This window comes from Castor canadensis, chromosome 14, assembly GCF_047511655.1.
Source record: "Castor canadensis chromosome 14, mCasCan1.hap1v2, whole genome shotgun sequence".
NCBI classification, from domain to species: Eukaryota; Metazoa; Chordata; class Mammalia; order Rodentia; family Castoridae; genus Castor; species Castor canadensis.
Window position 1 is genome coordinate 99,003,633 of NC_133399.1, and position 15,931 is coordinate 99,019,563.

A 15,931-nucleotide genomic window follows, 5' to 3' on the forward strand; every position below is an offset into this window, starting at 1 on the left:
AGTGGTAAAGTGCTTGCCTAGCATGTGGAAGGCGCTGGGTTTGATCCCCAACACAGCAAAAAACAAATGTATTAGATGATTTTTGAGCCAGTAACAATGTATAAATTAATGAAAAGATACTAATGAATATTCTCAATGCAATACTAGGCTGTCTCCTGCCAATGAAAAAAATGAGCCATCAGTCCAACTCATGTGCTCTGACAAGCTACACAACACAGCATGGTACCTGGACATGTGCCCTGGAGTCAGACTTGCTGAGTTAAAATCCTGGCTCTGCCACTGGCTGCCAAGCAACTTCAGTTTGTACTTAATCAATCCATCCCTCCATTTCCTCATCCCCTAATGGGGTCCTCCTGAGGGAGAAGTGAATTAATAGATGCAAAAGTCCCTCAAACAGGGCCCCTCACAGTCACCTACAGGCACTGTGCTTATATGCTCTTCTCTGGGCCTGACAACTAGGTCCAGTTCCCAGAAGCGCCTGAGAGAAGGGTTCAATGAAAGTTGCCTATCATATCCTACTTGGGTTTCAAAGTGTTATGTTTATATTTTTCTCCCTTCCCTTCCCTTCCCTCTCCTCCCCTCCCTTCCTCTCTCCTCCTCTCCCCTCTCCTTATGAAAGCATGAAGGTCTCCCTTCTCTGCCAAGGAACAATGAAACTGCACTCATTGACTGTGGTCTCCAAGAGAGACTAAGTAGAAACAGATGTGTCTGAAAAATGAAACTCCACGAGACACCTTTGGTGTGGCTCCCATAAAACTGGCCAGCCAGCCGCCATCCCAGAGCCAACTGAGCTGGAACCTGCCTGGGCTTTGAGGTCCCCAGGTGCTTTTCTCTGGCTGCCACATCGCCATCCCCGACCTCCTCCTCCTCCCTTCTCCAGCATGCCAACCTTCTATGAAGTCCGAGGCCGTGTAGGGCCGCTGATTGGGGCTGCCCTCCGCAGGGCTGTTGAGACTCTCCAAGGCCGACTCCACAGCTTCCACCAGCTCGTCGCGCTTGTCCTTCCTCACGGGCTTCTCCTCGGGGTGGCGGGTCAGGCCGGTCTCCAGCTGGTACACTTTCTGCAGGGTGAAACTGTCGAAGGGCACAGCGGCGTACTCGGTGGCCAGCTTGACGCCAGCCTGCACCTCGGCCTTGTCCACCTGTGCGCGCAGGAAGGCCAGCAGGTCGGCCTGGGCCTTGGGTGCGGGGCCCGGGCCGGGGCGCAGGCCCGCCGCGTCGCTGGCCTGGTCCTGGCCACTGCGGAGCAGCTCGCTGCGCGCCTGCAGCTCGTCCTTGAGCTGCGCGATCTGTCGCTTGAGGCTGCTGACATAGTTGCGGTGCTGCTCCTCGCGCTCCTGCAGCACTGCCTGGTAGCCTTCTTTCCCCGTGGGGCCATTGGCCCGGGGCAGCCCCAGCTGCTCCTCGTCGCCTTTGGGGGTGCAGGCCAACATGTAGAGGACGGAGATGGCGCAGCAGAGCAGCACAAGCAGAACCACCACCCGAGAAATCCACCCCAGCAGCCCGCGCCGGACCATCGTCACTCAGGCAAAGGCCATGCGTCCAGCACACTGCATCCCAGGGCGCCAAGGCCGCCACCCAATGGCTTCCGCGTCTATACCGCCGCAAGCGTGCGTCTGGGCCCGGTTCTGCTGTCATCCATGGCCGTCTAGAACTTCACCTTCCCCTTGGAGTCAGCTACCACACCAGACAGCTCTCCTACTTCCGAGGGAGGATCTTCAAGGCAGAAGCGACAAGTTGGACAGAACTTCCCAAGTCTGCCATTCATTCCCATCCTAGCCTTGCCCCGGTGTGCGGCAGACAAGAGGGGACCTGGGAAAACACAAAGGACAGGTACATTTGATGAAGATGACAACACCCTGTGTTCCATCCCTACAGGCAATTCATAGTCAAAGAGGCCTTCCCCAAGGTTTATGGAAAGTGCTTATAACAGATGATTAAGTATTGGTACATGTTTATGCAAGTCAGAAAAAAACGTGTGTCTGCAGTGGAACACATATAAAGATAAAGGACACAAGAAAAGATTGGAAGGAAATATGGCCAAGTGAGAGAACAAAAATTCTCTCTGGGTGGAAGGATGAAGAATATTTCTACTTCCCTCTGTTTTTCTCTTTCTTGTAAATTCTCCATAACCGTACACGTTTTGATGGTTAAAAAGGCAAGACACAACTTTAATGATATTAAAATTGCAGGCAGGGGACTTCTCAGCCAGGGCCTAGCCAACAGGGAGGAGTAGCCATCAGGAAAACACATCTGTGTGAATTCATTCTGGACAGGCCTGAGAACCACGTGAGTGGATTCCAATCTTGCTGATGAGGACATGGGCAAGCACTCTGAGGTTCAAATATGCAAGTAATACATGTGGATGGTGACACACTGAGAAGGGGTCACGGAAAGCTGGTCTCCCTGACTCTGCTATCCTGCTTGCAGACAGGGAAGATGCATTTACCATAGGTAGGGATGAGATTGGGAGAAGAACAGAGAAGAGAAATACTATCTTGACAGGACTCAAATCCTAAGGATGTCTTTATTCCAGCTCTGCAGCTCAACTCCAAATCCCTATAACAAAGGAGGAAGGAACCAGCCTGACCAGTCACCCCCATTTCCCCATGGGTACCCTTCCTTTCTGCTTTACTATGGAGGATATCTCTGTGTCATATCCCTCTTTCAGTGTGCTTCCTTCTTTAAGCCCCTATTATCTTAGTCAGAAATCAATCAATCATCAATCAGTAAAAATAGATCAAATAAAAAAAAAATTAGGGACATTTTCTGAAACCTTCCTAGATGTATCTCTCTGTATTACTTTGCTTAAAAACAGGTCAGTTTTATGAAAATGATATTTTAAATAATCCCTATGATGGGTAAATTGTTCTTTATAGTCTTCATGAACCCAGAAATCTAGATTCTGGGCTAATAGTCATCTCACTCCTGGTATTCTGTCCAAGTTACTGATGGGAAGAACCCAGCCCAGTCAATTAGCACCTCCAGGACCCCAGGAGGAAAGAGGCTGCTGTTGTCTTTCTCCTTATGTTGAAGACATGGTAAGGGTCCTGGGCTCACTGATATAATTCAGATGTTCTCTTGCTATGGTCTGTGTTCACACATGGCAGTTGTCTTCTATCACCAAGGAAGATGGCCTCTTACCAATGGCACTCCACTACCAAAATAGTTCATTTCTCCATTTCCTTAAAAATTCAACACATTTGCTCTTCAATATTCTCTGTAGTACTTCCCTTGGCCCAAGAGTCTCTCTACTATAATTTAGAACAATACACAGTTATTAATGGTAAGTTTAAAGTGCATGTTTAGCTCTAGAAGCCTTTTCTATCTGATGAAAATCTTGGGATTTGTATAATTACTATAATTCTGTGATTAAAAACATCTCAGCTTTGGTCTTTGGGCACCTTGCTGCTTTTAATGAAATCTCTAAGATAAACTCATTGTATCCAAGTGTTAAATAACTAGTGAAGACTTTTTCTTTAAATAGATGGCCATTAAAGACAAAATAAGAAAATCAAAAAACAAAAAACTGAAACATTCAACACAATTTATTATGGAGCAGAAACTTAAAATATGCAATCTGACTACCAGATTTTTAATGGAATTATTGTTATATTTGCATAATAGATTGAAATCATGTTGGTTAAGTGAAGTAATGTATTAAGACTGTGGTTAAAGAAATTTAAAACTACAGAATATAATTTTGTTGTGTTCTATAAGTCCCATTAAAGTCTACTCTGGCTTTTGAAATTTGCTAGTATAAATTTCAAGGTTATTTGGTTTTCCATGCTTCAGAGAAAAGAGGAAAAGGAGGAGGTAAAATCCAGTTTTTAGGGAGAATGGACTTTTAAAAAGAAACAGCAAAAAGCCAAAGATTGCTGCCAAAGAAATAGTGATGAATTTTTCCTTTTAAATGCTGGGGGAAGATAATGTATATCAGAAACAAAACTGCATCCTTTAACAGACAAAATATTTCCTAATGATCCCAACAATCAAATCCATAATCAAAAGCAAAGACTGGCTATAGTACACAGGCTAATATACTACAGAGGAGAGTCTGCTTGCTGAAGGCAGAACGCTCCTCCTTCTAGTTCATGCTTCTGTGGAGAAGTCAGGCTTTTTACTTAGCAACACAGGATGTCATTCTTAAGAGTGGACGCCACTTTACCAGCTCTGCCACCTTCAGGAAAGACACTTGAATGAACCACAAAGGCATGGTGCAATCCCCCTGTCTAGGCAAAGGGGTTGGAAAACTGGATTCAACATTTATAAAGTGTTTACCTGACTTGCAGATGAACAGCATCTTGTAATTACCCACCACTACAAGTTGGAGATGACAGTCAAAGTACAGCCTTATAGGATTACAGCAGCATTGCGCTACTATTTTTAAAACTTAGGCAAGGAACTCAGATTTTCAGACTAGTTTGGTCTGTTGGGAAGTTTGGGGGAACAGAGAAGGAGTGGCGAGGAAGAGGATGTCCCTGTCACTTACCAGTCCGGGGACCTTTGGAGGAAGAGTTGTGGGTATCTGTGTTTTACTTCTTGAAAATCCTTCTGCTCAAGTCTCATGCCACTTACATTTGTAAACATTCATCCTGCTGGCTGCTTTGCCCAACAGTTTCCTATCCCTGACCAACCCCCCACACCACCACTACCAGGGCAGTTCTGTGATGCACCAGGTCTGGAACACTGGACTGACTGGCTGGACTGAAGGAGACATGAAGTACAGTGGCTTTACTGCCATTCCGATTACCTCAAGGCAGCGACACGATGGAGAGGAGGCTTCTTCATGGTCCCTTGTGAGGGGAAAGCATTGCTGCAGAGCAGTGCTTTCTAGTGTTCATCCTGATCTAAGCCTGCTGAACAAGACTAAGAACTCTCAGAGTAGAAAAGGGTTCTTAGTGCAGACAGGGTTCCATCCTCTTCAGGACACAACAATCCTAGGAGTTTTTTCTTTTTTCTTTCTTTTTGCAGTACTGGGGACCAAACCCTGGACCTTGCACATACTAGGCAATTGCTTTACCACTGAGCCACAAGCTCCCAAGAGCTTTCTTCACTAAATATACAGACAAGGTGTTGCTTAAGGGATTTATGGTTCTTCCTGGGCTTTTACGGCAGTGAATCTGAAGAACAGAATGGGCCCATGGCAAAGGGGTCCAGCAATGGACTGAGTTTCTCAAGATTCCTAGTGGAAGTTAGGCAAACAGCTCTGTCATCCACTCAAACTAGGCAACATTTGGGACTCCCCCCACCCCCAATCTCCAAATAACACAGCAATGACCCAACAAAGGTTCTGAGTCAACAGTCCTCTCCATCTAGGATTCTCTTTATTCATGTAACAAGTAGGCATCAGGCACCTGCTATGTTCAGTGTACTGCATGAGAAGTTATGGAAGAAGAAAAAAGTGTGCCAAGCACAAATTCTAACCTCAGCAAACTTATATGCACATATGGGACATACATATAAGACTCTTTGAGGTCTTCTCAAAGAACTATAATTCAAGCCCCAAACAGACAAATGCCATTTAAAAATAGACAGGTTCTGCTGCCCGGAAGTGGGGGGGTGAGAGTGATGGCCGGGGGTGGGGGTAGCCCAAACAATGTATACACATGTGAGTAAATGTAAAAACATATAATAAAAGTGTGAATGTCATGTTCCCACCTATTACTGTATAGTGAGAGGGGAAGGGTTCAGAAGAAAAATTAAATAAATACATTTTAAAATAATAACTTAATTATAGGAACCATCAGTATTTTTGAAGATACACAAGCAGTCACAAGTACTGTTTATCAATTCATCTTCGAGTAGAAGCTCTTAGAAGGTAAAACCAAAACAGGTCTAAGTTTCTTTTGGAACGTACAGCTCAACCCAGATGTGGTCAGTGGACATCAGAATTTCGACTGGAACAGAAGTTGTTATTAGGAAGGGTGTAAATATTTCACCTACACCCAGTGTCCACCCAGAGGACATTTAGGTCACAGGAGCTGAGTACTATGCCAGAGAACATGCCAAGATGTGACTATTCATGTCCACTAGAAACTCATAAACTATGGAGGACTGCAGGACAAGCCCTGTGGATGAAATGTTGTCAGGGTCAGCGGCAGGCAGAAAAGATGGTAGCTTGACAGAGAGACCACGTCAGGCAGCACTGCACAGTACAATGACAAGCCTTGTGAGTGATAAAGGAAACTATTCAAGGAGTGGCAATAAATTCTACAAGACATCTCCACCCGGTGAGCAGGCATAGCCAAGAGATGGAGGAAAGAAATAGCAGTGTCTACTGAGTCAGGAAGTGGTAGACCAAAGCCCCAACACCACTGTGCAAGTTTGTTCCACTCTGGAACTTACAGTGTGCTCTTTGACAGCAAGGAAGCAAATCTCCAGTCAAAGGATTAGCTGTACCTATAGCACATATACTCAAGTCACATCTCACGCATAAAGACACCACCCTGGGTGGATGTGGAAAGGGCAAGGCAACGTGCAATGATTCTTTTCAGAGTTACATCCCAAATGGATATAAAGCTGACACTGTGAACTATATTTGAACATATGGCTTCATTTAGAATTCCCTCCACCTCAGCATCTCAGTTTAATTTCTTTATACAGATGTGGTAGCCAGCTTCTAAGATGTCCCCCGTTGATCCTGCCTCTTGGTATTTATACCTCTGTATGTTTATTTCACCTGTACTAGGGGCTTAATATGCTTGGCCAACAACATATGGCAGAAGAGCCAGTATGCCACTTGTAAAAATATGTGATAAAAGACTGCAGCTTCTGTCTTGAGTGTCTCTCTCTCTCAGCAAGCTGCCATGTTGTAAGCAGTCCTATGAAGAGGCCCATAGGGTGAGGAACTGAAGCCTCCAGCCAACAGCCAGCAGGGAACTGAAGCAGGCCTGCCAACAACGACCAGAGAGCTGAAAGTGGATTCTGCAGCAACACTCAATTCTTGAGAAGACTGGGTATGACAGCTTGACTGCCACCTTATCAAAGACCCTGAACCAGCACTACCCAGCTAAGCTGCTCCTGTCTAATCCTGAGATCCTAGGGACAATAAATCTTTGTGACTTTAAATTCTTACATTTGGGATAATCCGTTACACATAAATAAATAACAAGCTTATAGGGTTACAGATTTCAGATTCACATAAAATGTTGCTTTCCAAACAACACAGTAATTTTTCACTTATGTTTTACTTAGTAAGCCTTATCTCCTATGGTACAATAATTTTGTGAGGTAAAAACATGTTACTATTATCAGATCTCAGTTTGGGAAACTGAGGCTCAGGTTGTGATATGACTTGCCTCACGCCATACAACCTGTGCTATAGAACCAGGATTTAAACCCATGTTTATACTTTCTGCCACAATACCTGCCTCCAAAACTTTTCAAGATTTTACTTTCAAGAAATGGGCATTTGTCTAAAAACACTTCTTTTTCTGATAACAAGTAACATACATGTGTGTGTACATATATATGTATATATATATATATATATATATATTTATAGGCATTCATTTATAAATTACAGGCAAGTTTTACAATGTTGTTGTAATATGTATTTACAAAAAAAATCCCTAAAATAATGAAGTGTAATATTATTTTAAAATAATATTTTCTTACTCTAATGGACCATCCTAGGTCCCCAGACACTGAACTCCAATTGTCTTACAGCTTCCACAGGACAGAGCTCTTGCTATGACTGAGTCCAGGGAGCAGCCACAATGCCAGGCTACTGTCTTGCTTCTTCATTCCTCAGGGGACCCCAGCTTCATAGTAATGTTCCTTCCTCTGGACCCCACTGTCTCCATCCAGGATCCCCAACCTCTGCTTTTAGGTCGCATGACCGTTTGGGGCATGTGAGGCCTCTGCTAGGAACTCTCTTCCTCTCCTTCCTAACTGGGAAGACTGGGACAAGGCTTCAAGATGCCCCTTGAGGACTGCTCTATGAGGTCCCCCTTACAACCACTCTGCACCTATTCTCCAGTGCCCAGCACAGATGCGGCCCAATGGAGCAGGTTGGCTGATCACTTTTCAGTCAGAGATCCCCAAGCTGGAAGGTGCACTCCAGCCCGTCAACTCAAAGCTGGTCTCCTAAAAATTCATCCTGATTCCAGTTTCCTTGCTTGGATGCAGGACAAGAGAAATGTGACAAAAACAAATTGGGTTCACCTAATCAGAAAAGGCAGGCACAGAGATTAATCACAACTGCACACATGGAAAAGCCAGGAAACAGATCCAGCTTCTCTTTGCTCTTCTCTTCCCAGCAGGAAGATGTCTTGAGCACAGATGCAGGCCAAGCCAGGGGCTGAGATCCTGTGGAGAGATTGCCTGGTCTGTCAGTGCTGTGGGGCTCTTGCAGCCATGCTGCTGAAGGAACCATGCTGCACCACAGAGGGAGAACTCTAGGGACTGAAGATGCAGCTCAAGTGGTAGAGCACCTGCCTAGCAGGCTCAAGGCCCTGAGTTCAAGCCCCAGTACTGACAAAGTGAGAATCCTTAAAGCCTATTGCACATAATTACAAACACTTAGTGAGCAATTACTAAGCATTTTACAAACATTATCTCATTTAATTCTTAAAACAATCCCATAAGCTAAGTCTTATTATCCCAATTCAAGATAAGGAAATTGAGGCTTAGAATAGTGAAGTGACTTGTCTAAGGTGTGCACAATTGGCAAGTGGCTGGGTCCAGCTCCAGCTAGCTAATTTTAAACCCATGATCTTACTCAGTAGGCTATACCATCCAACACCCTTGATAACCCAAATGCTTGCTGGGATCTGTTCCTCATTCTGCACCCAATGTATGATAATTTTCCACTTTCTAAACTCATGACAAGCATTCATGGCCCCTCAAATGTGGCTTGAAGCTTTGTTTCTCTACCTGTAAGTTTTTATTTCCCCATTTAGCTGTAATTTGTATTTCCACACCTATCACTGGTTATGCAAACTCACACTATCCTGATATGCAATGTCTATCCCAGCTATGGGGCTATGAGCCTTGCTCCGGCCCCACAATTAGGGCCAGGACAGAATATCTCTGCAACTTTCAAGTGCTTCTGAACAGAGGCCAGAAGCTGAGAGTCACACATCAGATTTAAGACATCTTAATTAAAAGGCATCCTGGCAAGTGAAATTTTTAATCGACTGAAGATGTTCTTTGAAAGGAGAAAAAGAGGACAACTCTGGGTCAGTTAACATGATGGCTGGCACACTAGGAATTCTCTCTTGCCAAAGAGCCATGTAACCATGTGTCAGACTAGCATCCTCCTGTGTAGTCAAAGCCAGCCTGGTGCCGGTGGAGACTCAGGGAAGATAGCACCTGGGACAATTGAGTCCTAAGGTCACTCAGCACAGAGCATTTACAGGGAAATGCACAGTATTAATTAACCAGGAAGGGACTAATTACAAGTGAGCAATGCTCCCCACCCAAGTATCTTCTAGCTAAGCAATAAGCACGGGTCCCTGCCCAGATTATAGGCAGAGCTGCTGAGTGGTGAATATCACCTGCAAGTTGAGGTCAGAGTGGGAGTCACACCACATACGCCCTTGCAAAGGCTCAGGTGGCTCCGGGTGAATTGGGCTCAACTTCATTTACAGTGAAAACCAACACAGAGAGAAGGAAAACAGAACTCTAAAATGAGGCACATGTCTTGTATTGTCAGCGGATAGTGGACGGGAAGTGGAAGATAACAAACAATTGTATCAAAAGCCTCACTTCAACCAGCATGAAGTAGTCTGTAGAGCCCACTGTAGAGGGAAAAGTGCTCACTCAGTCACAGGAAGTGACCCTGTTCGTAAAAGTGGGGGCTCTGCAAAGTACCGGTAAAGAATGATAGTTGGGTCCTCTGCATTACCTGCAGTTTTACTTCAGCCTCATCATAACCTCAGTGGTGAGCCATCCATCTTCATTCTCCAAGACTAGGTAACAGGTTTAGGAGGCGTCGTGACTTGCTACAGTAGTTTGGATCTGGCATGTCCCCCAGAAGACTGTGTGTTAAAAGTCTTGGTTCCCAGCTTGACAATATTGGAAGGTGGTAGAACCCTCACAAGACGGGCCTAGTGGAAGGTGTTCAGGTCACTGGGGGTGGGCCCCTAAAGGGACTACTGGGTCCCTGGACTGTTTTTCATCCTTCTATCTCTTTTGTATCCTGGCCATGAGGTGGATGGTTTTATACAACCATGTGCTCCTGCCATGATATGCTGCCTCATCACAGGCCCAAAGCTACAAGACAAACCACTCATGGATGAATCCTCCAAACTGTGAGCCAAATTAAATCTTTCCTCTTTGAAAGCTGATGGTCTCAGTTATCTGTTAGAGTAACAAGGAGCTAATACAGTGCCCACACAGCAACCAGCCCCCAAATCCTAAAACACCATCACAATGACCTTCTTCAGTCAACTACATTTTACACAGCAAACAGAACAACTCAGCGTATACAGAATTAAATGAAAGGAGCAAAGGAGAAGGGGATGTCCCCAAGCAGGTCAAGAGAAAGAACAGGGAAGCCGGGTACATGTAGAAATGGGACAAGTCCTATGAAGAGAACCTGTAGATTACAGACTCAAAAAAGGGAAGACTCAGGATTTGGCCAGAAGGTGGGAGTGGAAATGCAGGAGTCCTCCCCCACCACCCTTCATGCTCAGTCTCAGACATCACTACTCTTGTGGTGCAGTGAGTGACACCTAAGAAAGAAAGACTGTTTCTTCGGGCATCTGTAACTACCTAACCACTGGTGTGTCATCCTTCCCAAGGGATGGCTTTCTGGCCTCCCACCCCCAATCCCAGCATCAGTCAGCCTGTTGGGGTCTAATCCCATGAGAGAGGGAAGCCAGCATAGCTGATTCTCATTTCACCAACATGTCCCCCCCAAAAAAGACACCTGGGACCATCCCAAACTGAAGGGGGCCACACTCACACCAGTGGACAGGTGGACAGCTTTTGCTGGCTGCGTGAGTTGAGAGGAGTTAAGAACGAAATGGTTTCTTTTATTCAAGACAAAATAAACAGCCTAACTGTTCTCAGGCTTCCTCTTCCTTCCCCACCTACAAGGCAGACATTGGCACAAAAATGAGGGGCTTTCTTTTGGAAAGTGGCGATTATATAACAGGGTTGGAGAAAGCACACATTGTGCAGAATTAGTTTTGAAACCCTGTGAAGCTTGATCAACAAAAACTTCTCTCTTTGCATCTCTCTGAGTATGGAAACAGAACAAAAAATATACACAAATTTAATAAGGGAAATCCAATAACAAATAAATGCAGAATGCATTGTGATTTTGGGTAAAAAAAAAAACCCTAATATTGCAAACAGTATCTCTAAGATTCTGGCCCAGCCCACCTATCCTGTGAGTTTCCCTCCTGCTGTTGCTTCAGTTTTTCTCATCTGACACCCGCAGGCAACCCATTGGGCCAACTATCCCTGCTAAGGGGTAACTATTTATGATTAAGGCATTAGGTAAAACATGTCAGAATATGATGGCTTTGAAGAAAGTTATTTGCAGTAACCTTGTCCTGTTTGTGCATACAGAGATGACACAGAATTTAATCCAAATTTGTTTTTGTTCAACAGTATAGCACTTCACTAATCCATTATCTCTGCATCCTCCTCCTCACACTACATGCTCTTTCTGTCCCATTCTGATGAACTCCTATGAGACAGGTTCAATTAACATTGCAGTCATTTTACAGATAAAGATGTTCAGATGGAGGTTAGTTACGTTCCCAAGACCAGGTTTCCAAACCAGACAGTGTGCTTTGTGGCCTGAGCTCTTCATCACTATGGCACTCTTCTCTGTCACTTACTCTGTGTTTTGACAGACAGGTGTGTTACAAAGGGAAGACACAGATACACAGGGTTAACCTGGAAATGTATGGTGTTTATTCAAGGAATCTTGCCTGGGCATAAGAGGGCAGAGGGAGGCCTTGGGAGAGGTTTTATAACAAAGGGACCTTATGTCACAGCAGGGAATTTCACCTTTATCCCATTGGCAAAGGGTAGTCAGCGTCTAAGTTTTTAAACAAGAGAGTCCACGTAATCAAGACTGAATTTTAGCACGTGGGCAGTGCTAGACAAGAGGAGAGACTGGTGATGGAACACCAGATTTGAGGTTCTTATTCAGAGACAGGAAGGACTTAAATCAAGGCCACAGCACTAAAGATAGAGGAGGAGGAGGGATTCTGGAGCTACTTCTTGGACACCACAATCCAAGGACTTGGGGACTCACTTTATGAGGAGAAGGATCACACCCACCAACACTGGGCCTAGAATTTAGCTTGCATGGCTCAGAAAATGGAGCTGCCTCTGAGGATGACAAGACACAGAGCTGAAGGTCTACAGGAAGGACCTTTTGCTTTTGAACATGCCAACTTTGCGCTGCCAGCAGGAGTGACAGGCAGTGAGGGGATGACTTTGGCAGGAGAACTCTGCCTGCATTCTTCAAATTCTGCCAAGGCAAGCACCTGGCTTGCCAACACCCAAGGTTTGATAAGACTTCCCTGTCTGTTTGCTCTCATTCTCTAAACCTTTCATTTCTTAGGGCTCCTTTTATCCTAGTGATATAGTTCAGGAATTGAGAGCTGGGGTCAGGCCATTTGAGTCCTGCATTACTAGGTTTCTCTCAGCCTTTGTCTCCCAGATACAAAAGAACCTACCCTACAAAGTCCTTGGTTTTAGTAAATGAGGTATTACATGTGAAGCCAGCAGCATAGTGCCTGGGACAAAGTGCATTTTCAATTAGTGTGAGCCAAAATAAGGTCAAAACCATATCAGAGAGACAAGCATGGCACTGAGACCATTTTACTAAGGAGACAAACTGACCTCAAGAAACATTTGAGGTTTATGCAAAGTTAAAAGTACAGTGAGAACAAGAACCCCAAACTCAAGACTCCCAGTCTGTTGTGTCTAAATTGCACCTCCCAAAATTTAAAATAGAAGTACTCTTAGCCTACCATAGACACTGCCCACACTGAGTATATACAGGTGTTTTTATGTATCCTTACTCCCCAAACAGTGCAGTGTAGCATCCATGCATTTTGCTCTCAGTTCAGGTCCTGGAACCCCTGCCCCGTGGATACTGTGTGGGACAGCTGTAATTCTCCTACCCTCATCCTCTCCCTCTCTCCACCAAATCTCAGGTTATTTGTAAAAAGGAAAGGGCAAGAAAGGGAAAGGAAAAGAAAACTCCAATTTGCATAGAGCGGTATAGATCTTACCAGGGATGCTGGGGATTAAAAGGCTGTGTATGTGAAAGCCGCAGTCCAGTGTCCCAGCATGGAGGGGGCACACAGGTCACAGGTCAACATGTTTCACAGCTGTAAACATGAGACTGCAAGCAGAAAGCAAGCTTTCCTGCACCCGAGGACTACTAGGAGGTCCCTGGGCACAACTCCACTAAATTCTGCCCCGCAAACTCATTATTAAAAGGACGGGAGGTACCACTTGGGAGAACTCTCAAGACCTCCTTATACATTTTTGAATTGCAATTTCCCAACAGCTCAAAATGACATGATTTACTACACCAGTATTCGACTTTCAGCTGCTGCTACTAGGCATTTTCCCGGGATTCAAACAACTTTCCAGTGACAATAAACGATGCTTTCCCAACTGAGCTTCAAGATGTCTCTGGTGAGAGGAGGGCGGTCCTCCTCGATGCCCTCCCTTGACTGAACATTGTTATCCTGACAGATAATGGCTCTCAGTTCAAAGCTGAGATGGGCAGAAAATGCCTCCGCCTAAAAGATCAATTGGAATATGATCCTTTTGATTACCTGCGTGAAGCTGCAACAATTGTTGAAATTACAACTGTACTGCAAGAATCTCAAAGGAACAAAATAACGGAGAGTTCTCTCCCACTCTATAGCGACCTGCACTGCAGCCGGCAGTTGTGGAAGAAGAGCTGGGACTCTGAAGCCACCTGCATACGACTCCCTTTGCTGGAAAGGTGGTAGGTGGGATTCTTAGAGTACCACTTGTCACACATGGAATAACTTTCCTGCAGTTCAGTTGATGTTATAATTATATGTTTTTATCCACCTAATCACCAATATGTATTAAATGCTTACTCTGTGGAAGGGACCATGTCAACAACTCTAGGTGATAAAAGAAGGGTGGGGCAAGGTCTCTGACTTCACAAGGGTGATGGGCAAGGAGAGAAATATGTGTAAAACAAGCTATGATGTTAGGAGAATTTGATCAGTCATAGTGATATGCAAAAAATGCAGCTGGGCTGAGCACTGGAGGCTCATGTCTGTAATCCTAGCTACTTGGGAGGCTGACATTAGGAAGATGGTAGTTCAAGGTCAGCCTGGGCAAATAGTTTGTGAGTTCCTATCTGCAAAACAACAAGAGCAAAATGGACTGGAAGTGTTGCTCAAATGGTAGAGTGCCTACTTTGTAAGTGTGAAGCCCTGAGTTCAAACCCCAGTCCCACCACAAAAAAATAAAATTGCTGTAGTCCAGAGGAAAGAAAGATTGTTTCTGGCTAAAGGAATCAGAGAAGTTTCTGCTGGGATTTTCAAGGTACATATTATTTATTAGGTTGAGATGGAGACATGAGGAAGAATACCTAAATGTTCTTGGACACAAAATATGCAACAAATCTAATTAAGTTTTTTCCCCATCCCCACCCCAATTTCACTATTAAGGATACATATTATCTTAATGAAAGAAACCAGATAACTCTAAAATTCACCATTTTGTTAACCATGTCTAATTTTTTTTTTCCATTTCCCCCCTAGCCTGACGGTCTCTTAGCTTTCAAACTTTTTCATACACCCCAGGGAAAGGTGAAAATACAAGAGGCCTGTCATAATCCTTACTTATTTAATATTAGTTATCTCTATCTAGAAAGAAAATGTGGGGTTTTGTTCTTAAAACCAAGCTAATGGATTTTGATATTGATACAAATGCAATTATCCCATGGAGCAGTGAATCTAAGGAGAGTTCAGCTGTTCATGGACATTGCTTTATCTCTGTTAAGAGTTTTATAATGAGATAATGTTTTTAAGGAGTTTTCTTAGCCATTGAGAACTAACAGTTGCTTGCCAAAGCTTCGCACTTGTTTATTCCCAAGTTTCTAGCTCAGTGAGATGCCTGACATAAGCAAAAACATAACAAGCCATAACTTTGTCAAAAATCTCACTGTCTCACCTTACAAATCAGACAAAAGACGCTGAAAGCACAAAGAGACCTTGCTCACCAGAGGACTTGTGACCAGGACTCTCACTCTGAAAACAAGTAAATCTAGAAATAGTGCACAACACAAACTGACCACGTCCCCAGGCCTCCATGTACCATATAACTTACTGTTTGCTACAACTTTATCTCCAGCAATTCAGAAACACAGTCACACCCCCTCTCAGTACAGAAGCTGTGATCTTCATCCAATTTATTCGCCAGGCCAGGGTCTCCTTCCAGGGTACCCAGTCTCTATTGCAAAGCTGATGAAAAAGTCATGTCAATTTTCTTTTAACAAATTTGCAAATGCTTGGCAGAGTTCAAAGTGAATGCTCAATGTGGGTGGCACCATTACAGCTTTTTATCTTCCTTATGACTGATACTGAGAACCCAAAGACATTTCAAAGGAGTTTAGCTTGAGAAAACCAACTTAGAGATGATAATGGGGAAAAATAAATCTTTATTTACATAGGAATCGCAGTGCAAATAATGATTTGTTCTCAGTTCAGACAACCTGCCTTACCCTCTCAGCTCTTTTCCCCAACTGCCAAATCCACTTGGTAGGCTCCTTACACACACTCCCACTCCTCACCTGCTCTACTAGGTGTGTCCTGGTGGGGGGGTTCCCTCCCTGTGCCCCTACTCAGAGATCTGCACTGCCTCCAGGGGACTTCTCTCTGCTGCCTGCTGATGGATACTGTCAGCGCCCAACAGGGCTAGATCTTGCATAACTACAAGCACAACATCCAAGCTAATT

General features: G+C 44.5%; 1 protein-coding gene across 8 annotated transcripts in view; it reads right to left on the reverse strand.

The window, feature by feature from the left end:
• The window catches only part of Csgalnact1 (chondroitin sulfate N-acetylgalactosaminyltransferase 1), a 310,215-nt gene that overhangs the window by 83,203 nt on the left and 211,081 nt on the right, over positions 1 to 15,931 (reverse strand). For 6 of the 8 annotated variants that reach the window (XM_074055101.1, XM_074055096.1, XM_074055094.1 and 3 more), the window contains one exon: positions 890 to 1,812. In XM_074055101.1, coding sequence (XP_073911202.1) covers positions 890 to 1,517 — 628 coding nt within the window. In that variant the 5' untranslated portion in view covers positions 1,518 to 1,812. Of the gene's footprint in view, positions 1 to 889; positions 1,813 to 15,303; positions 15,438 to 15,931 lie in introns of all 8 variants that reach the window. The other 2 variants (XM_074055099.1, XM_074055098.1) reach the window with 1 other exon arrangement.